Source organism: Phaenicophaeus curvirostris, chromosome 10 (assembly GCF_032191515.1).
Source record: "Phaenicophaeus curvirostris isolate KB17595 chromosome 10, BPBGC_Pcur_1.0, whole genome shotgun sequence".
In the NCBI taxonomy this organism is placed as follows: domain Eukaryota; kingdom Metazoa; phylum Chordata; class Aves; order Cuculiformes; family Cuculidae; genus Phaenicophaeus; species Phaenicophaeus curvirostris.
The window spans coordinates 21025665-21049529 of NC_091401.1; the positions used below are offsets into that span (position 1 = coordinate 21025665).

Consider the following 23865-nt stretch of genomic DNA (forward strand, 5'->3'; position numbering starts at 1 on the left):
CTTTTCTGACTCTTTCTGACACTCTCATGGCCACCCTGTGAGAGACAGAGGAGAGGCAAGCTGGCTGTGGATGCTCCTGAAACAGAGTGTGCAGTCTCTGTGGAGGGCAGGATTCAGGGAGGCCAAAACCAGAGGCCAAGTGCTCATTGCACACAGCATGAGTTGGAAGCAAGCTGAACAGCAGGATTTACTTACACTTTATACACAGCACATAAAATCTCCAAGCAGAAGAGCAGCCATATGGAAATGGTTTTGTGACAGGAATTTTAGCGCAATAAATCCATAACTTTGGCCCTATCCTTCTCTGGCATATTCAAGGGTACCATGTGTTCAGGAAGAGGGGGAGATTTGCCTTAAAAACTGATGAATATGTTAAGATATACAAGAAAAAAACCCCAACAAAACAATAATCAAGCCCAAAGGTAGCATTTCTGTGCTGCATCTGAGAACGTTTACTTAGAAACCTGAAGAGTAGGGTGAATAAATCAGACTGCAACTAGGAGCAGCATAAGCCAGAAGGAGACAAAGAAGAGACATTTTGTAAAGTAAAATAAGTTTTATAGGACAACTCCACATACAACTTGGTGAGTAATAACATGTTAGAATCAAAACACAATTTAGTTCCTAACCTACATCATCGCCATCAGCGTGCAACAAATAGACAGGAATCTACAAGGCCAAAATCTTGTTCAAAGTTGTGAACCAATGTGAAATTCACACCTCAAGTGTATAATTTTAATCCTGTTAATAAGCAACTCCTAAAGCTGTTTTTGGCCAGCAGGGTGAAACGTGAATAAATACAGCAACCTGAAGCGCTATCCTGAGATCTTTCAGATTGGCTTTAATGTGTGTCTCCAGGCAGGTCGTGCAGGATTTACCTTCACAGGACTTGGTGTCGCTCTTCAGCTGCTAGCCTGGCAGGAACCAGCAATTTTATTGGTCTTTACCAAGCTGAACACACTCCTGCTCACAACTTTCTTGTTAATACTGCAGGAATTAACAGCTGGAGCCAAGAAAGCATTGAAGGAATGCCCATCAACAACCCCAAAAATGTATTTCCTATTTTAAATACATAAATGACAGTAAAAAGACAGAAACCTCACCAAAGAGCTTTCATAAATGCACCTGTCCCAATCCTCTGCAAAATTACTCTCTCTTGCACTCACGGTGCTTGTTTGACACAGCACCCCACATCAGTGAAAGCCTGTGATTCCAGCGAGAGGCAGGTGAGATCCAAGAGCTGTAATGCTGACTGAAGTACAGCCACCCTTTGATCTGACAGCAGCAAAGCACTCAAGAATCCACTGAGGCAAGGAGAGGAGAAAAAAGAGCAGCCCCAGTGGCATTTGCCCATTGGCCTTTTTCTGTCCCTGCTATCATCGATTTACAAAAAGAAGAAATTGTCTTTCAGGCTTATTTCCTCAGCCCCATTCATAGGAAGCTGCAAATGACACGAGTCACAAGCTCCACAGGATGAACTTGCAAAGTAAACCACAAGGAACAAGAGGCTTTTTAGTACATCTCTGAAGATGCTTCTTTTACCCAGGCAAATTAATATTCTTTTTTGTTCAACATATATCCCTGGCCTCCGGAGAAACATTTCTCCTCCTGCCAAAATACATTAACACACACCCACACCTATTCGCACGCTGCATACAAAAATAAGATGGATCATTTGAACCTGTTATTGTGTTATACGTATGCAAGCGCAAGCACGTGCATGACTGCATCTATATATATTTTAACAGCAGGGATTTATTATATTCTCCATGAGTAGCTGGAAGACTATTTGTTCCTTCAAGGAAGGCACGAAACTCTGAACCTGATACAGTCAGCAAAGAGTTTTGATATTTATTTTAGGAATATTAATATTAATTCATTTATCTGTAATGGACATTAAGAAAACATTAGCTACAGAAGCTGCTATAGGATGCATTTCACCCTAGGCTACCAATTAGCAAATACTTAGTTTGTGCAGTCAAGTACGTATTAAAAAGACAAAAAGAAAAGCAAATTCTTACATTATCATGGATGCATATATAGCAGTAGCCAGGAGACACCTCACTGCATTCTGGACCTGACCCTGGCTTCTGATCTCTCCCTGTGTCTGTGAAATCCCCACCTGGTTAGCTATGTAACTTTAAAGAAACTCGGTTTCTACATGAGAAACAGCAGACACGATACACTCAAATATTACCATTTGCTGCACATTTGTATCCAAAGACCCGTTTTCAGCAAGAATATTCAAATAAGATGAAAATATTTCAGAAGATGAAAAATGCCTTAAATCAGCTCCAAGTGACAGAATATACATCTTGCTTTTTAAAAGTGCCATTTTCCTCCCTCCTTTTCTGGGCATATGCCAGTTAGGATGTAAGGGAAGACAAGAAGCAACCTGCCATACCAAGAATTGTGGAGGATTTGAAGCCAGAAGGGGATGAGCACAAACTCCTGTGCTGAGAGCGTGCACCAGCGGGGCCATGCAGCCTGGCTCCGCACAGGCTCTGCCAGCGCGTGGGGAGCGAGGGATTACTCCGGAGTGGCCACAGCCAGGTTTGTCACACCTGCTGCCAAGGCATCCTGCGCACTACGTGAGAGAAGGTGCCAGACTAAATGAGAATTGCTGCTGGGGAAGGAACAGGACAATTTGTGCTTGTGCTGCCAGGCGCCAGCGATGCGTCTTTGGTGAGAAAAAGGGAGAGACTTGGCATGTCATGAATCTCATTCTACCTGCTGTAAAGGGGCTTGTGGCTGGAGGCCTGACCACATGCATGGGGCTCAGGCAGAAAAATGACATGCCCTCTGCTTTCAAAGATTTACTCATGAAGCCTGGTAGAAAACCCGTCCTGCTGCCGAGTCCCCCCAGGCACAGTGGTACAGGTGATGTTGAGCTAGGAGGGCAGCATCACAGGAAGGGGGATGGCAACAGGAGACGTCAAGCAGGACAGACAAAGATTGCCTGATGGTTGAGAAATACAAATTTGTCAACACATTATTTTTTTATAATAATGCTCAAATTTGTACTAAAAAATAAACAGAATATGAAGCCATAGTTGGATGTACACATAGCAACAATAGAGCTAGAACAAGTCTTTTCAAGCCTATGTTTTCCATCACTATAAATTCAACCTTATCAATGACAAGTAATGTAACTTCAGATATACTGTGCCTTTACTTATGTGTAAAAACACAGATTATAGATTTGTATAAATGTTTTCTTTGTTACTGGCTCTATTAAGAGCCTTAGTGTGTGAAAGTCTCCATAAAAATGCACATCTCAACAGTTTTTATACATAAGGCAGACAAAGATAACTGGCACCAGAGATGAATTTGGGTCTAAAGACTGTGCACTGCTTTCAGTTCTAATAGTTCAAATAGGAATAAACACCAGTGAAGACAACGAATTTACATGAATCCAAACCCACAGCCTGATATTACAATAAACAGAGTCACTGAATTTCTTCTTTCCAGACATCGCTTGGTTGAACTTTAACAAAGTTAAACTCATCACATTAGCATAATCAAGGCATTAAAAGCAAAGCCAAAAAAATAGGACAGTGTTACCCTTAGTTATTCTAATTACCTAATTTATGTGAACATTCAGTCTGGCACATACATCTAAAAATGAATTCAACATTGAGCAAAATTTGGGGAATCGTAAAGCTAAGAAAAAAAAGGACCATTGCAAAAGATGGGACTTGGGCGTAGCAGACAGTATCAGGATTCAAGAAGTTATTTCCCTTTCAGACACTAGTTATCACTGAACAAGGCAACCCATTGTAGAAGCCATTTGCCTTAGAGTACATGCAAAAGTTTCTAATGCGAGCAGGATGAATGACAACAGATTTCTTCAAACCCTGTATTTTGAGGCTCTCAGCAGCAGTGGAGGGATAGACCACCAGTAGAGTTATAGTCAGGTTCCCAAACGCACTGTGACGTTGTAAGTAGGAGAATCGGACTCACTGGGAAGGGCTTGTGACAGAAGTTCAGTACTCTTCCATGCAACTACATGAGAAAATATCCCAGGTTTTTGATTCTTCAGATGTAGGCTGAATATTTTATAAGATAGATCCGCTTCCTTATGTATGGGAGACTTCCAAGCTGTCTAAGCTGTAAAATCTGCTTCCCCTCAAGTGATTTTGGCACTTTTGCTCCCAGAAACACAGGGTTGCCAAAAAGAAAAAGACCATGGAAAGAACGAACATAACAGAAATCTGAGCTGGATTCATCTGAAAAGCCTGTCTAAGGGGATGTTTGTTTCTTATTTCTGCAGTTGAGATAATCACCTTCCTTAAACAGCTCATTTCCAGAACACAGTCCCTTTTTATTCTTAGTATGTGGGAGAGATTGTTACATCCTCTAAAGTATTCATGGAAGAAATATTATTGCTAATGCATGCCCCTCTTTGAAACAGTGAATGTTTTGCTTAGCTGCACTGTCAAAAGAGAGGTGCATTACTGGGTTTACTTCTTGGCTGGATGAGTACCTCCAACTGAATGTATAAACTGATGCAGCAGAAGAGGCAAACTTTCCATCCCAAACAGTCATTGGAAGCAGTTAGTGCCCAAATCCCAATGCTAGGCACTTGTGGATTACTGGTTTATATGAAATGCTTCCCTCTGTCCTCATCAATTAGTAACTGTCTTGTGCTCCAATGCATGAGAGCTTATTATATCCATTTATTTTGGTGTCTTGTCTAAACAGCTGAAACAGAACTCAATATCCTCCACTCAGTATTGTGTATATCCATTATTATGATAGCAGCTCTCTCTGAAGCTTACTCCTGTCTCCCATCTTAGGATTTCAGTTCCTTCTTGATAATTTCTGAGATACTACAAATGAACTGATCATTGTATTAAGAATTTTTAATAAAATTAAGTGAATATTTACATTCACTAAATGCAAGCTTGCTTTCTCATGATGTTCCTACCTAGGGGACAACTCCAAATTAAACTTCTTGATTATTTGTACGAGGAGAAAATTTTACTATTCTATGTTCATAGAAAGCTTAATGTATTACATAGATAAACTAATTTAATTGCCATGATACCTACTTTTTGTGTTTATTATTCAGTCCTCTTGCTCTTTTCCTCCTAAAGTAACTTTAGGGTTTTTTTATTTATAAAATTCCCTCCCCACCACAGCTGAAAATGAGATTGTCCAGAGAGCACAACATAAATCAAACATCACATCTTTCACTTCTGGGTCTCCCCAGTCAGATCTGATCAGAAAGAGATGAATTTCTTTCTCTTTTAATGCACAGAAAGCCACTAGTGTTTCTAGTTAAATATGAACTACTCTGCTTTTACATTATTTTTTTCTCTCACACTAGTGTTTCCTTACCCATTCCCTCTCCAGCTAAGATAATCAAGAAAGGATTGAGACTTCACCGTATTTTTAATTGCAGTTTATTACCAAAACACTGAAAGTCTCTGTATGTGGTAAACCCAAGAAACCTAAAAGGGTAATTTCATTAAATAAAAAACATCATTCCTGCAGCTTGGCCCCAGTACATCCTGTGTTCTAGTTGCATCAGTAAATTTACTGCTGTGATAATACCAGAAATGACTGATGACATATTTGGCTGATATTAATCACAACCAAGGGACTTTGTGCAAGAACTGAGACAATGATCAAACTGTGAGTGAACTTATCCTGCAGATGTGGTCTGACCATACTTGACTGTTCATCTCGTATTACCCAAAATTAGGCTGAAAAATTTGAACAAATTACATCCTTTTCTCCTTCCCAAATGACAGAACATTTTAATCCTTTTTATGGGATTCAACAACTTGACTTTCGTACCAATTTAAATGCAATACAAGGACAGCATATTTTTATTATTATTATTTTTATTATCAACATGCAGAATTAACTCTGCATGTCTTCTTTCAGTCTTCAGAGTGCAACCTAAGGAACATGGTTTATTTTTAATACTAATCCTCTCCACAAGCACATAAATTGGCATTGTGTCACAGGCTGAATTGATCAGCTATGTGATGGTCACATTTACATGAGTACATGCATAGAGTAGCTCCATACTATAAATTAGTGGATTTTCACACAAATCTGAAAATCAGGGTATGACCTTTGGGTTATCCACCCTCTTTCTACTGTTTTCTAATGCTTTTTTCTTGGAATGAGATCCTTCTGACCAAGAGCAGACATCCGTCAGTACAACTGCAAGCATTGTTCAGATCAACAGACCAGTTGCCGGGAGGAGACCTGCAGCCAGCCCATGCTCTACATTTAATGCTGGCAGAAAGGGGAAGACATCTACAAGCAAGCATTCATGAACTGAAAATCTTCAACATGGAAGCTTTAAAGCTAATTTAAAGAAAGGAATTAGTTCAGTCTGCAACCGAGTCACCTTCCCTGGGGGTATTTAAAAGACGGGTGGATGAGGTGCTCAGGGACATAGTTTAGTGATTGATGGAAATGGTTGGACTCGATGATCTAGTGGGTCCTTTCCAACCTAGTGATTCTATGGTTCTATTATTCTTTCGTTACTGGCTTTCGGGCATGGGACCACTGCAGAAACAAAGATTTTTCACTAACCTATAGCACCCAAATTATCAGCACACAGCACGAGCAGAACCTCAGGAAAAATGCTCAAAACTCTCAGCCTCACATGCATGGGCACCACCTGTATGATCTAAAAGGATTAGCACATCACTAAACATTCATGTAATATTGCCTTGGAGGAGAGTTTTCAGCCTGCCACATCTATACTCATCATTGTGCCTAATAACTAAAATGTAAACCAGACAATTCCGCATTGCTGTTTTACCTAAAAAGTTAAACATACAGCAAAGGCTGAAGAGATGAAGGGTAGAGCTTCTGCTCTTCATGCTCTCTCTGAAAACCAGACATCTCTGAGCACATACTTAAGTTTTTAATTAGCCTTTTAGAGCTCCCTCTCTAGTTAACAGTCCAAAGCACCATATACTCAAATGTATCTCATCAATTCACAAATCTGGCCTCTGCTCTTGGTCCGCCCAAGGGGATTTTCTGCTCTGCTCACTGTAGCACAGTCACAGAGATTTTACTTCACCATGTCACCCCTTGATACAGTTAATGACACCCTCCTGCCTCTTCTCACGCCACCTGCTAGTAAAGCCTATGGGGTCCCAATGTGGCAGTCTGATAGAGGTGGTCACCTACTGTAAGGTTAAATACAACTTCAGGGTGGCAACCACAAGCTTTTATTTTGTCTTTGTCACTGAAGATTCAAGCTGCACTTTGGAACTGCTTGGCTGGAACAACAGCATCCTGCCAGGTGCCTATGGACAGGAGATTTCACTACCTGCTGTTTGTACCTCTTCAGAAAAAACAGGCAAAAAGACTAAGTAAGAGGAAGAGTAACAGAGGCAGAAAAGCCCAGGACATGGCTGGAACATGCAAGGGGATGCGACACAAATTAAAAATGCTCAGAAGTGGAAAAATGTTTTCATTGGAAATGAAGATGCCTGCTGCAAAGCGAAAGAAGTTTTCACACAAGACTGCATCACAGAAACATGCGACACTATCAACAGTTTGGTCTCAAAAAAAAAGACCAAATTTAGACCCACATGAATTCTCACAAACTACTTTAAGTGGAAGGGATACCAAGATCCTTTGTGAGTTAGACAAAACTCAGAAGGGCTAAGTCTACAAACACTTCCACTTACACAAGAACAGATTTAGCAGAGAAAAACATATCTTCAGGTATTTGAAGTGCTTGTTATGTTTACTTACCTATGCAGGTGCGCCCATCAGCGTGGAGCCTGTACCCTGCTTGGCACTGGCAGTGGAAGGAGCCATGTGTGTTGACACAGCCTTGCTGGCAGCCACCATTCACCACCGCACACTCATCCATGTCTAGAGAAAGAAGGCAGATGACAAGAATTAGAAGACAGCCACAACAAAGTCATGCCCTGGTTCTCCTGTTTACTTTGCTTCTGCGCTGTGAACACATCAAAGTAAATTGAAATTTTATGGTGTTTTTCAAAGTTCCCACAGGCATTGCCTCTGTAAGCTCTGCATCTGAAGCTCTTGTTTAATTAGAGTAATCTGTGACACGGCCATTTCCTTGGGGCTAGGAAAAAAAAACCAGGGAGAGAATTAGGGTAAAGTAACATATCTGACTAACGCTCACCTAAAAGGAAGTTCTCATGTTGACTAGTGTTTAAATTCAGACCATTTGCCAATGTGTGCCACTTTTTAATCCTTCTGCTATACTTGCTGTTTTACTAGACTGTACGCCACATACATTTCCTACTACCTGGAGACATCTGGAATACTCTTTTTTAAACAAAAAGTTTGCTTTTTTAAATGCAAACAGTAAACAAAAGATGTTATTCATCTTGTTGAATCCTATACTGTTAAGAAATAGCCTGCTGAAAAACACCAGGATGAAATAAAACCCAGGAAACTATTCGTCTTAAGTATCACAGAACTAAAATAAGCAAAAAGGCTTAGAAAAATAACACAAGGAAGCAGCTGAACTACATAGTACACCACGTTCTACTATTTATACCTCAATAAACTCAAATACTGGGAGCTTCAGTATATTAATTTTACAGGCTACAATCAGCTGCATAATTTCTCTAATATACCAAATGCAGTTTTAAATTGGGATATCAACATTTACAAAGAAGAAAAAATAGTCCAAGTAATAAAACCAAGTGCTTAGTTTTAACTCTATTTGTTAATCTCTATTTGAAAATTTAAAGTGACTTGGATTACAGAGGAGCTCTGCACTCAGCAGCTCCAGCACCCGCTGCAGCTCTTCTTTCAATGGCATTTCCTTCATGCTGGCACATCCCAAAACAATACTGCAAAAAGGCAATATAATTAAATGAAAAATAAAATACCCTACATATTTGCATATATAAGCTATCCCTAACCTCATCCCATCACTCCCTGCATCACGCAGGGTAAGAAACCAGAGGCAAGACCAACAAGCCTAGCAACGTAACTCCATGACTGTCTTCCCAGGATACTGCATGAGTGGTTTGATGACAGATGATCCCTTCTAGTCTCAGGCTTCCTTTGCAAGATCAGTATTTTAAGGATTATATGTTGCAAGTTTCTATCACGTACTACAGATATAATCAAGAAAAACGCAATGCACAATTGCATTTCAGTGTCTCCTACATCTCAAGGCCAGGAAAAAACTTTGCCTCCAGTTGGGGCGTGACACCAGATAGAGGAGAAAAATGCCTTAATTGTTTTGTCTGGGGAGTAGTCTGCAAAGTGGATGTAAATTTAAATGCTTGAACAGCACTTGGAAATTTTTAGTTTTAATATATTTCGACTTCTATATTTAAATTGTTATACTGTTATTATAAAGGACATATATACCAGGAAAGCAACAGTTTATGCAGTTACAGGTACAGAAGTAGCCATTTCTTTTTGCAGATGGGAATAACTACAGAGAAACTAAATTATTCTAGAATTATGAAGCTATAAAATTATAAAAGAATTCTAAAAATATAAAATCATTATATTGTAATTCTAGAATATCATGCTATTATGGAAGATTGTATCTGTTCAACAATACACTATAATTAAATTTGGATTAGTTTCCACTGCAGAACAAATTTAAACACCTACGTGCTCAGCTCTCTATAGTTACAATTTAGGACGCTTATCTGAATAACCCAAATTTCAAGCCATTTATGGCCTGCTTATCACCAGTCAGACTGTGATAAAAGCAACTGCATTCCTGCAAAAGAGAGGGAAAGCAATCCGCTGAGAGGTGAGAAGGGAAACGAGGATGGTGTGCTGTCCCAAGGCTACCTCAACATAGGGGATTATGCTCCTAGGTGAAAATAGGAGAGCTAGTATGTGACTATCCTTTTCACCTAGGGGGATTTCATGAGAGATCCATTTTAGTGGGATTCCCCACTGAAGATATCTCTGCTTTCCATGCTGTCTGTACACACCTTGTGCCACACCACGTCTGCCAGGATGCACAGAAATTGTGTCCCCCTTTACCCACTTTTCATTGTGAACAAGCCGGCAGGAATAAGCTTATGGTCAGTCAGACAGGCCAAAAGTCAATCCTATGTGTTGCCACGACATAAATTATTTTAGTAAGCGTGACCGGCACTTTTTTTAGCTGTTCTTAATTCTGAGGTCTGTGCATTTGGACTGAGCTCTGTGCATCACAGCTGCACACTGACCTTTCCTCCATCCCAAAAGGATGCACATCTCAAATCCTGAACATGAGAAAAGAGGACACGGTGTATAAACGCAACAAGCTGCTGCCAGCACCATGCCCTTTCCAAAAGCAGATTCTACTAATGAAATTAAAGATACTGAAGTCCTCTATGACTTTGAATAGGGGCTCCACTAATCTTCAAGGAAGTTTGTTTCCAATTGATTTGATGGACCATGTTGGCAACAGTTCGATTTTTCAGTCCAAAACCTGTTTAAATACAGAGCCGGTCAATTGCTTATTTGGAATTCGGGGTCATCACATCAGTCACTTCTTTCATAACATTACTAAAACATTTAGGAACAGCTATGATCTATAGGTCCCTTAAAAACAAACAGGCAGGAGTGTTAAACACATGATTAGTAAATCTGCAATCACGTTTTTATAAAGTAAAAAAAAGCAAGATATTGCTAGATAAATTCCCTACTGACAAGCTTAGACTTTTACAACATGCAGGCCTAAATCCCACAAATAGAAAGAAAACAGTTTTGATGGCAGCAGGACTGAATGTTTGCATCATCCTCAACATTTATATGATCTTTCCTTACTTTTTTGGCTATATAGTACAAGACAGAGTTGCAAGCAGGTGAGCTGTTTTTCAGCTCCTGGTTTGTAATGCTCCATGTGTAACACCCAAGCAGCACTTGCAGGTCAAGAGCCGGCTGCAGCCACGACTCCCACATCTCCAAACAGAGAGGAGGTGGTGCTGTCAAAGACACCTCTAATACTGCAAACCAGCCACGTCCTTAAATCTACATATAACAAATACCTGAAAGGTCATAAGCCTCCAAAGGGACTCAGAAGTGTTCGTCTCTGTTTTAACCACTGGACAGGCACTTCATGCAATCCCAGGGCCTCTTTGTCTTTAAATCCCTGTTTTCCCAAAGGGCCTGACTAGGAATTTCTACAGTGACTGCTGCCACTATTAGTGCATCACTCACCCTCCTATGGGTCTGCACTGACCCTCTGTAGGTATGTGCATATATCTGGGCTCTGGTGCAGGACAACTGTCATTTCAGAACTCAAAGTGCCTGCAGAAACACTGAAAGGCAAGACAATTTGTATTTTAAAAGCACTGCATTCCTCACAAAGTCATTAGTTGCAACTTTTCACGTGCCTTCAGTGCATGTGTGCGCAGCATGCGCGTGCAGCAAGTAGGAGATGAAACAGTCTTCTAATACCAAGTTTACCACACATTTGTTCTGCTTGCACATTTTTGGCTTAAGGGTATTTACAGCACAGCCTCTACTGCAGACCTGAGTTTCCTTCTTTGGGCTGGCCAAGCCAACAACAGCACAAACAGTTTGAGAATCCTGAATAGAGAGATTACATGTCAAGGGTATCCCAAAGAGGGCATTCGCATTGCGGACACTTTGTCAAGAGTACAATGTGAGGTCTAAGGAGGCACAAGGTGGTAGAGCGAAGTTTCTCTAAATGTAACAAGCACTAAAGTGGTTTTCAGGGTTTGAAAGTTTGACTGGAAGATATTTGAAACCCCCGTTGATAGAAAAATATCTGGGTTTTTTTTCCATGTTGATGGAAGTTTCACATTAGTATTGACTCTAGGAATTAAAACACAAGTTCAAAGTCCAGTCAAAAACAAGGCTTAACATTCAACAAGAAAAAGCAGAATTTCCATTCATATTAATAAAAAACATATTTCAGTTTCATTGAACCCAACTGAGCTACAAAGAGGAAAAAGAACACTTTTTGATAGCTGTGAGATTTTAAATTGCAAAACCTTCCATGAAGTCAGGGGGAGAGGTTTATGCTTCACAAAAAAACCCCATAAACACGCTACAAGCTCTTTTGAGTGCTCTGCTGGAACCTGATGTTAAAACATCTTTGTGAAACAGTTTTCAGTATAGATAATCGTGCTCCTGTGGGGCCAGCTGGGTCATTTTGACCTATTAGCGCTCCTTGGCTTTTATTTTTGCTCCTCAGCTATTTGTTTCTGCCCTTTCCTGGCCTCTCCAATGGATTATATGAGCATGCATTGTCTGCTCCTGTTCAAAGTCAGCCAGGTTAGCTCCAATTGCTGCTGAAGCTTACTTAAATTTCAGTAAGTCATAGGTGTCTGAGGCAAGCCTGCTACAACAAAATTAATTAATAGAATAGCTTCAGCAAACCATACTGAAAGAAGGATGTCATGTCTGATAAGAGATTGGTTTAAAGGCATGGTTAAGAGATTCCTTACCCAATTTAGTCCCTGCAAACTGATTCCACAATGAAAGAGAACTCTTGTTAAAGCAGTGAGTTTTCCACTACGTTTCTTCTCTGCCCAGAATTAAGGGCAAAGCAGCTTTAACCAGCACCTATTTCAGCAGGGCTATCCAATTAGCCATGCACAGAATCAGGCTTTCCAAGTTATCTGATTATTTACCTTCCCCTGAAAATCGATGGCAGTAAAACCAAGCTTTTGTAATGGATTCACTGCCACCTTCACTCAGACCTCCCCAGTGATTTGGTCACGTTGCAGAGGAATTTTGTACCCTGTAGTTGGTACATTGCCCTACATTTCAGATGTTTCCTGGGTAGCTACAATGACTTCTAGCTGTGTCTAGATCAGGTTTCCTTTCTCTCACCTCTGGTTTATCCAGTTTTATAGTAAGAACACCAAAAGACAAAGACCACAGCACTGTAAAATGCTGAACAGCACAGTTACCTATGGGACTCTGTGTTAGATAATAAATATTTACGACCAGGTTTGAAGGGAGATGCATTTCCTGAGGACTGTTTTGAAGGAGGGAAAGAAAGAGAAATCTCCAAGGTATGGCTTTTGGGGGGAGAAGTGTGGTGGAAAGGCAGAGACCTGCTTCCAGAACATGCGCCCAGTGCAAGCAGCCCTATAGCTCCAGGGGACAGGCTCCACAGCAGCAATCGCTTTTTGGGAGAAGACATCTATAAGCACCGAAAGGTACAATCCACAAAATCTAGTCTTAAAGACCTGCATTTAATTTCCTTATCTGTCACTGGCCTTACTGGAGAATAAATACATGAATAAATTGCTGTGAGATGTCACACAACCTTGTTAGTGGGGGGCATAGATGATTTAAAAGAAGGACATTGATTCACCAAAGTTCCTGGTAAGGATGGGGGAGGAATATATCAGGGAAAAGGGTGCTCCAAGACTTTTTTTTTTTTATTATTGCTTTTTTTCTTTTCTATTACTTTCATGTGAAGGCTGACACAATGCAACTATTGAAAGTGGTGACCTGTTCCTCATCAACGACTGAATCCTGCAATCACAGCTAATTTCTCGGATGTCCCTCAAGAGCAAATCTCCTGGATAAAATGATTTGAAAAGTCCAAAATGGCCAATATCTGTACAGCTGATTTCTGCTTACTTTCAGCGCCTGGCAGGCCAGTCTCTCCTGAGATATTCAACAGTGGTTCAGCTCAATAAACAGACAATAGCCCCTCATCCACAACTCTATATGCAAACCATATGTTGCAGTTCAAAACTCTAAAGACTATAATTAGAACTGTCCATTCAATTTAAACAAGGTCAAGAACGAAAACTATTTCAAATTCAATAAATAGGCCATTTGAAAGCACAGATGCAGCGGAGGACAAGCTTAACAACTTAATTGACAGGTAAAGCTTCATTTCTAATCCTCATTTTGATATTGTCTGTAGCCTCAGGAGTCAAAACACATCACTGCTCAGTCCTCAAAATATGCAGAGAAAATGAAAATGTCAGCTGAATGAAAAAAAGGAGAAGCATCTGTTTGATAGCTGTGTAAGCCTGTGATATGTAAACTGCTTTAGAGTCAAGCAGCCCTAATTAGAGTTTCATGGCATTCTTCATTAAATATACACACAGAGACATATATATGAGATTTAAGCAATTATTGAGGCCAGATAATTTGCAAGAAAATCAGGGTGTAGAATTAAAGTAATGAACACAATAATTTCACGGACCAACCTCAGACAACACCATGACATTTCACACAGCCGTGAAAAAAACACTTTTCCCCACCTTTTCACAAAGCAGATCTGTACATTTTTCTCCACTCAGTCTTCAAAACAAAACAGAATGATCCATTTCTGAATCTCAGAGTAGTACACAGCATCTCAGCAAAGTGAAGCCCAAAAGGAAGACTGATAGGATTCCCAGCCCCCACCGTCGGGTTATACTAATAGGTGTTTTGGCAACTGTACACCCTTATTGACTCCAATTCACATCAATATGAAACCGACACAGATGGACGTTAGGGTCTCAGGGGAAAACAGGATAAGTGAATGATCACATAAAATAACAAGGGAGTACAATCTGAAGAAAGGCAACCCAGAAAATTAGGAACTTATGATCCTAAAAAATGTTTATATACTGAAGACAACAGCCTCACTAATTTTACTGTTTCCTGCAGAAAATAAATGAATGTACCAACTGCAAACAGTGAAGTTGGAAGAGGGTGCTGTGCCAGTGCACCACAGCAATGTGGGTTGAAACACTATAATTAAAGTTTTATGTAATTTCTGCTCAGGAAAGAAGCTTTGAGATCACTAGCATCAGCAACTTCACCACAACACTCCTGCAAGTTTTTCTGACATGGGACGTAATAGCAAAAGGAAAATTCGTTATGGGGCTATCAATTTTTAAATATTGTTGCTCAGCACAATTCAGTTAGGCCATGCTGGGAGGTGGAAAAGTGGCAAAGGAGGAGAGGATCCCTATAAGGAGAAGTACTTAGTAAGCGACAGCATTATACAGCCTAAACATCTTGCACCACAGATTCAAATCAGAGACATACTAAGGAGGTTTACACGTTGGGCTATCAGCATCTTCTCTCAGCAGGATATGACAGTTTGAAGAAACAGTTATGGAATAAAAGCAGAGAAATTACTGATCTGATGAGAACATCTGTTTTTTGTTAGCAGCAATATTAATGCCCACTTGCTGAGCTCTGTAAGTGTCTTTACTACAGGATGCATAGAGAAATGTCTTTTCCACACACAGTAGGTAAAATATGCAAAGGAATATGATAATCATGCAAATACTTTCATTATCTGATGTTTTCAGCTTATACAGTACGTACACTCTGCTGGTTGGAAATGTGAATGGTTTTTGTGACAAATGTTCTGCTTGGGTTGGTAAAAAGATTTAAGACATCACACGGACAGACTCATCTTGGAAACTGACTGGAATGTAAGCCAATCTTGGTAACAATTGGTTTGGGAAGAGAGTTGCCAGTCGGAACTGCATTGTTCAACATGTGAAACATGTAACGCTGGAACTGTGCTTGCAGTGACAAGACTGCATGGAACTAGAAAAACACAACATTCAGCCACCAATCTCCGTATCTCCGTCCATCTCACCCAGACAAGACAACGGCACAGCAGAATCCACTCCATTTCTGCAAAACCTGACTCACTGACATTGCTGTACAGCCATGAGGTCAAATCACATCTCCTCAAGAAGCCTCCACAAGCATCAATCCCCCACTGGAGCTATCAACTCCAGGCCCATCTGCAACACAAACCCCAGTGAGCAAAAGACAGCATGTTACAGATTTTCTCGCTCTGCTTCCTTATGACATACATTAGTTGTGACTCTGTAGAGATTCATAAGTGGCATTAATACATTCCAAACCTGTCCGTACCAACCTTCCAGAGCTGGAGCCTAATGAACAATGTCACCAACCTCGGAAGATTCTTTTTTTTTTTTTTTTCTTTCCTCTTGCTGAGATTAAAAATGACATCAAGTTAATCACTTGATTGCTGCATTTTTATTAGTTGTTTTTGAACTCCTTGGCTGACATTGAATCTCTGTTGGGATAAGGACTGTTAACAAGGTTTTCAGGTGGGTCTTCAAAGATCCAGTGTGCAACAACAGCAGGTTTACTTCAAGTTGGTCTTTTAATAAATCCAAGTTAAAGCCCTCAGGTATTCATGTAATTGAAGTTTGAGTAATCCAATATGATGTTGATCAAACCACTGATCTTTTAATAATGAACTGTAGCCCCCCCAGCAGTTGCTATCTTGCTGACAGCCACGTCTGGATCGCTTCCTTTGGGCCAATGCTTTGAACAGAGAAGCTCACAGATTTCTGTTTGGTTTAGATTTTATCATAAATTGTTTTAGAGCTTTTTAAGAATATATCAGACAGCTCATAAAATCCACAGGCACTTCAATAAAAAAATTGAATTTCTATTAGTTGTGTCAGTGAAGACTGGTATTAAATGCTTCTAAAAAAGAATATAAACACCACTCAGGAATTGTACTTCTTCCTATCTATGTATCTGCTGTTAGTCCTTGTTTACACAGCCTGTAGGCAAAGCTATAGAAAAAGCAGTAGTTACCCTGCACAATACTCTCCACTGAAAGGCAAATATGCACATTTTTTCTTTCATAATTTCCATTTAAAGCATGAATTAGAAGGTTTCTAAGCCTCGCCTCCCTACACAAGAGTAATTCAGTTGCAATATGCATTTTTGACGTGCTCAACATGAACACCAAGATGACTCATGTGCTGTTTATAAGATGCTTACATTTGGTGGTAAATACTTTGCTACAAACAAGCTATAATTTAAGTATTCAAAAGTCTTGCTTCTGCATAGAATTACTACTAATGGTAATTTTGGAGACCATGACCAGAGCTTCAATTTCAGGCTTGCAAAGTTCTTCCTACACAATCATTCTCAAAAGTACGAGTGTATTTTCTTCTCCGACAATGGCAATCATTGTATCTCTGTAATTGCAGAAAAGATTACCTAGCTTATAATTCACATTAGTCAGCTGCAACAATACCAGGCTTCTTTCCTTTCCTTTAAAATAAACTAGTTATTGTCAATCAGCCCAGTGGAATGTTAACATTCTCCATAACCTGCTTTTCAGAGGTAGTCATAAATGCTAGAAACTAGCTAATATAAATGAATCAGAGCCCTAGAAATATCTCAAAACATATTTGTATAGCAGTCTATCATTTTTTGTCATATTATTTCTAATACTATATTTTGTCTGGACAATAATAGTCCCTTCATATAGTTATGTAATGCTTTTCATTTGACTATTCAAAGCCCTTCCATTAATTAAACCACATTAAATCCCTGACTGGTGTAGCAAATACCTTATTTCCAAATGTTAAATGTATTCGTTGTCAAAAGCTGACCAATAAATCTTCGTGCATGGAGCAGTCTGGACAAAGAAAACTTTTCAGGACAGCTTGTATTCTCACGCTCAACTTTCTGCACAAACTGACAATTGTAAGAACTGGAGTTACTTGCAGAGACACCATGAAGGGAATGACTGTAATTCTCCCTGCACTTTACACAACCACTCCTTTCCAAAGATAAGCAAGTTATGGTTCTCACTTCGTATTTCCTTCCAGCTGGTAGAGCCCATGCAAGGCTTTTCAGATCCCGGAGGAAGATAGAGGAGCTGGAAGCCTTGGGGAAGCAGCCCATGTGCTGAGTCTATAATCAGCTGTGACGCTCGGTGAGCTTTCAAGCGCCATATGGGCTAGACCAGTAGACATTGAGATGCGACTCTTCATTTGTTGTTACCTGGGAGGCCTGTGACATCTAGAAACAATTTTTCCCTTTCAGTCTGTGTCAGATCAGTGATCAATAATTCATCTGATAACTGAAATGCAGAATGAGGTGCCAGTTTTCTGTGGTTTATGAATAATACCAGGCTTTTTAAAAAAACATGCTGCTTTGGAAACATAGAATATGTGCTGCAGGAAACGTGCGACACGCTGATACACCGTGCCACACCAAACCCTGAGGAATCCTCACATAACCTAAAAATTAAACTGTCAATTGTATGGTTTGATCATGCAAAGGCTGCTATTAAAATGCTGCAGTTGAATTAAACATTCAAAGAGAAAAATCTATACACAAAAAACCCTCCATGAGAAAAACAGACTGAAATCTGACTATACTTGTCCTCAGCTCCAATCAACAGAAAACATGCATCCAGGATAAACGAGCTCACTCTTCAATGGCAAGATTCACTTTGGAGGAAGGTGTCACAACTGTTACTTCATCTACCCTGAGGGATATCAGATGTGAGAAACTGTGGTTTAGCTCACAGTCATCTTTGTTCAGCGTGTAAGAGAAGAGCAGGGAGAATTTAGCAATAGTCAAGAACAAAACAGGAAAAATATAAACAAGTGCAATTAAAATTCAAAAATAAATTTGTTATCAGAGCATCAGATGGTCTTCTCAGCTGAGACTGACATGTAAGAGCTCAAAAAACACATTGGAAGCATCTGTTCTGGTCTGAGTGATTTGTTTACCCTTCTCTGAGTGAATAGAAACAGGTCAGATCCAAAATGACTCTGACTGAGTATATCATATATTTTAGTAAGATTGAAGCGGTTCCTGTGTCCGCAGCGTATAATTGAGTAGATTAGGCTTGGGAAAGCGCACAAAATGAGAGAGGACTGACCAAACCAACCGATGGCATTAGCTACAAACGCAAAATGAGCCTGCCAGAATTCAGCTCATGTTCTCCCTGCTTTGGGCTTGCCGTTCATTGGGATTCAGATAATTCATTTTAAAGGTACATTAGCCTACAGTTATTGTTACCTTTACTAGAGATCTTCTGTAATTTTTAGTACTTACTCTGATTACCTTTTTTTGTTGTAGCACCACCATGAAGACACAACTGCAGAAAGATGATGCTGTTTGCCTAGGACGGTGCAACAGCTTCACGCAGCTATTGATCCCAGCTGGCTCCAAAGGCCCCACAGGAGACCATAAGAAAGGTCAGAAACGACCTCCAACCTTCATTCCTTCTCAAGAGCTGGAGACAAATGCTTAAAAACTAGAATCAGGAATTTCCAAAAGAATTACTCAGAAGAAATAAAATTAAATTCCCACTAAGGTTTGCAAATACAGCTATGAATGCCTGACAGTAGTTTCTGCCCCGATCATCTCTGCACCCACGCACAAACACCATACAGTTCTCCTGCCTAAATTCAACAGTATCCAGAAAACCACAGAAGTCTGACTTTGTAATGCTAAATAGCGTTTAAAATGCACAATTTACCCTTAACCTTACTTAATATTTTTCCCTTTATAAAAGAAGGAAGGGAACCCTTGAATTTTATCAACTGGGATCTGAAATCAAAGCAGTAGCTCGTCTTTTTATTTGTAACTAACAATACTGATTTGACAGTTAGGAGCAACCATAAATAAACAATATTTAGATGTAAAAACAGCTATTGCTTCTTGTTCAAGTCTCTTCAAATGATCCTAAAAAATACATCTATCAGCATTCTAGATTTACAAGCTAATGGACAAGAAAATATTTGTTCTTCAGTATCTAACAGAGTGCTTCACAACTTTTTTTTATATTTTGAAACTTAAATACTTAGAGTTTTCTGACTTGGCTATAAGAACTCATGTTGGAGTCCCAGGGTACCAGAAAGCAGCTAATGACAGGGTCAGAAATACCAGAAATTAGGTTTTGTCCTCTTTTCTCTCAAAGTTCTTTTGCTTTGTCTATTCTTTTCCTCTACCTTTTTGGAACACTGTACAAAACCAATATATAGCAATATCTTAGGATAAAGATGGCTTTATTAAGGTCACAAGATAGAGCTGTCTGTTACCTTAATTCTATGAGGTGGACATTAGGTGGGCACAGTAATTCAGTTACAAATAATTTGATAATTGTGATTCAAATCCTGTAACTGGTTTTATTTCCATATCTCAAAACAAAGTCTTAAAACAGATAAAGATGAATGAGGCTGAATTGCTTCACTTCATCTAGGAGTGCCTTTAGCTGATTCCTACAAGGTTAGATTTCATGCAGAGTGGTAATAGTTGAATGTGTGACCAGAACAGGTATATTTTTTCTTTTTGTAAAATAAATTATACTTTCCTTGTTCTCTTTCTCTTGAAATGTTCCTGAAAATAACTAACTCTGTCCTGGCATGCCATACTGTTACGAGTCAAATGCAGCTTTCTGAGATAAGAAAATGCAAAAGCACCCTGAATTGCTCCAATGGACTAATTTCTCTTCTTCTATTAAAAGAACAAATACATTTTAAAAAAATTTTAGAGGAAAAAAAAAAAACATGCTTCCTTGGCATTTCCCTAGAAGTATGTGGTATTAAGTCTTTCAGTTTTTTCACAGTGTACCAGAAGTATGGTGCATTGATTTGTTGGGCAAGGAAAACAGTCCAAATGCAGAATTAGCGTGCCTCTGTCAAAACCCAAAAATAAGTCACAACTGACACCTCACACCTTGCAAACTACATAAACGCTGAGGTCATTTTAATAATAAACACTTTCTTTGTCTTAGACAAATCCTTCAGTATTCCTTTTAACCCAGCTATTAACTCTTCTGTGGGAACCACGTCTGGAGAGTTCCCATCTGACCAGGGGATCGGGCTGAATCAGTGACACCGGTGATTTTTGCATCACTGAGGTAAGCAGTGGTGGCCTTGCAAAGTCACACACTGGCTCAGGATGTAGTCACTCCAACAGTCCCTCCAACAAAGGTCAGGAGGGCTGCTAGGGCTTCGAGATCTGACCAAAACCCCCAGGGACACCAGGGAGAGGGTTGCGGTGATTGCAATATTGCTTTAATCAGTAAACTGAAAGCTTCTTTTCATCAACAGCTAATCATAGGACTTAATTCGTCTCTAACTTCCTTCAGTCGCTTTTACAGATGAGAGCACAATAATAAGAAATGACAGCTTACCAAAGAAGGTTAACATAAGGTCACAACCTTTTTTTATTTGACTTCTGGAGCTTATTCATGTGTGAAAACCTGCTTTTGTAGCTCTAGCCTCAGCAACCCTTACAGCTCTGTACTTATGCCAATAATTGAGCTTTAAAATGGTATTTTTGTTTGGAAGAAAACATTTTTGCTTTCTATGAAGTAGGGTAGAATTGTTTTGCATAAATATGAAATGAGAACATCTGTATGTCTTGCAGAGTATCACATAAGTAGTCAGTGGTACCTCTGCTTAACAAGCAAGGAGGGTGTTGCATAAAGGTAAAGCTGATTTGCATGTACACTCAGACACACACAGTTCCTCTCCCCTACTCAAGCCAAGATACAGCTTTCTGAGCAAATCCACTCAGGGACACTAACCAGACAGCCCCAGAAACTCTGCACACTGGTACAGATGCATAAGGCACAGAATTAGGCTGACAGTCGTATAATAATAAACGTCAAATATTAATTTGTTGTATTATTTGTGCAGTGATTTACATCCAAATCTCTTCTCATCTTTAATTTCCATCAGATTTACAAAGAGCAAGAGGTAAGCATGAGCTTTATGTCAAAATCTGTAATGCCTATGCAACGATCTGCCAAAAAATAATATTTCCCTGTCAGATAAGAAAGCTGGAGAGCTGTCAGATAAGAAAACTGTCCATGAACACTGGAGAGTAAAAGCTGCCATACAACATGTAGATAATTAGTTTTGGAAGGCTAATCAATTCACCACTCTGGCATTTCTAGATACACATGCTTTCGCCTTACTACTACTTGCCTCTTGATGCAAGTATCCTTTAATGAAATGAAGTGAGACTTCACACACCATATAACTTTGAATGATATATCCTGCTGTAAGTGCCCCAAGTGAGTTCGACAAGACCCTTACAGGTCTTGGAAGGAGCACGGAGCTCACAGGGTGGGATGACCCAGGCTGCACGGCTCCATCCCCTTCCCTATGCAGTTCTAACTAGCTGTGGAACCACCCAAGAAAGGGAAGGTTTAGTCAATGCTGATAGCAATAATATATTTTTAAGACTGTCTCACCTATTTCATGCTGTTGTCTTGTTTATATTCATGGCGACTTGTCTAGCACACACCTTTGACACCCTAGAAAATGGAGATGAGGAGTATCCTCAGCTTGCTCTAGCTGTGAAATTAGGCCTTTGGGTCTCCTAAAATTGCTCACAAACCCCCCAGCTACCATTGACCACACCAGCAGTACACTTCATTATGTTTTGGATTAGCAAACTTTTATCCACTTTCCCTTCCTTAGCATTAAACAGCTACAAATAGCTTCAACTTATTTTTATGTTTTTTAAAAAATACAGTTATTTCCTGACAACATTCTTCCATTTTGTCAGAAGGATGCTCTATTTAGTTCCTGAAAAACAGGATCAACCTTTGCACTAATAATGACTTACTGAATAAAATCCGTACCACTTCCATGGTGCTTTTCTAACAATACACCTTATTTGTACCCTGGCTTATAAAGAAACCTGGACACCAATTGATCATTTCAGTCACTAGTGAAATAAAACCAACCACGAGACAGAGCAGAACAATAGTAAACATCTATTTAACACTCAAGTTTAGACCAAGGGGTAACATAAAGCACAATGATGCTATAAAGAAATATTGTAACTACCCAGAACAACAGTAAGCCTTATTCCTCCAAAATCACTGGCTAACTTAAAATGAGAAGCTGTTTTACTCTCATCTGCGAAATTACTCCTTTGAGTAATGCAGGGGCATCAATAAAACACCAGTTCAGCATCACATCCTTTAAAGACCAGCACCTTCTAGCATCACACAGTTTTGTTTAGAAGCTCTTTTCCCATCTATAATAATCAACCACTAAGTTACTCATCTGGTGTCTAGAATTTGGCTGAAGAAGCTGTCTTGCAAGTCAGCATAGCCACACGCTCATTGTCATTATCATCTCCTCAAATTTCAAGTGTAATTAGGGTCACAGATATGTGCACTTCGTTCTATGACTTAAGCCCTTGCAGTTTATTGTGTATTTCCATCTTTGTTTGGACTTTTCAAAAAGTGGTTTCAAAAAGACCGATTTTATATTGCCTCTTGTAATCCCTGATAAGACGATACATAGTACAAGAATCAAACATCTTAAGCTCTGTTTGAACTTTTTAAGATGTCAAACCACTAGAATTTTAAGTATATTTTAAGAATAGCAGAATTGTGCAGAAGGAGTATTAATCTAACTCATTAACACACAACTATTTTAACAGAAACAGGACTCTTGCATGGTAAGCAATTTAGGATGACAATCAGTAGGAGCCCTGCTTTCACAAACAATTTTTTGAAAAACTTTTACACAGATCTGAAAGCAGTAAGTAGTCATCAATGTACAGACCTATTCACTGGTTCGTGGTGTATTACCAACTAGTCCCCAAAAAAGGTAAGAGAAGACTGAGGTAAAACAGCAGGAATCTGTTAATCACACACAGTATTTCTGCCTTGGGCTCTCAAAAGGCCAAAATGAAAGCATGAAGGGCCATAATGAAAAACTTCAATCAAAACAAAATAACCATCTACAGCTTATTTACACTGTCAAGTCGGATATAAAATGATAGTTTACTGTGAAAAGTAATTCTACAATCTTCTAGTGGAAAAAAGGAGTGCAGGCAAATAAATTATAATGTTAGGATAAAGAGTATGACCACAGCTAAGGAATACATTGCTTTGTACAAATATTAAGAAAGGAGTTGAAGGACAATGGTAAAATGAATTCCTGGAAGAAAGGAATTTGTGAGATACTACACAACAGGAAAAGCCAGAGAAGATGGGGTTTTTTTGTGAAAAGATGATAATTCAATTCATGAAAACCTACCTACCTACGACTTCTCATCTTGAGAAAAATAAAAAAAAGTCAATGATACACTTACTGCAGCAATGCAATCAAGGGTGCAGTCCAGGCACAGAGCCAGTGCACACGAGATCATATGGCAGCAAACATT

General features: G+C 39.5%; 1 protein-coding gene across 1 annotated transcript in view; it reads right to left on the bottom strand.

The window, feature by feature from the left end:
* The window catches only part of LOC138724579 (multiple epidermal growth factor-like domains protein 6), a 171195-nt gene that overhangs the window by 59571 nt on the left and 87759 nt on the right, over positions 1-23865 (bottom strand). Inside the window, 1 exon segment of the mRNA XM_069864675.1 lies at positions 7738-7860. Coding sequence (XP_069720776.1) covers positions 7738-7860 — 123 coding nt within the window.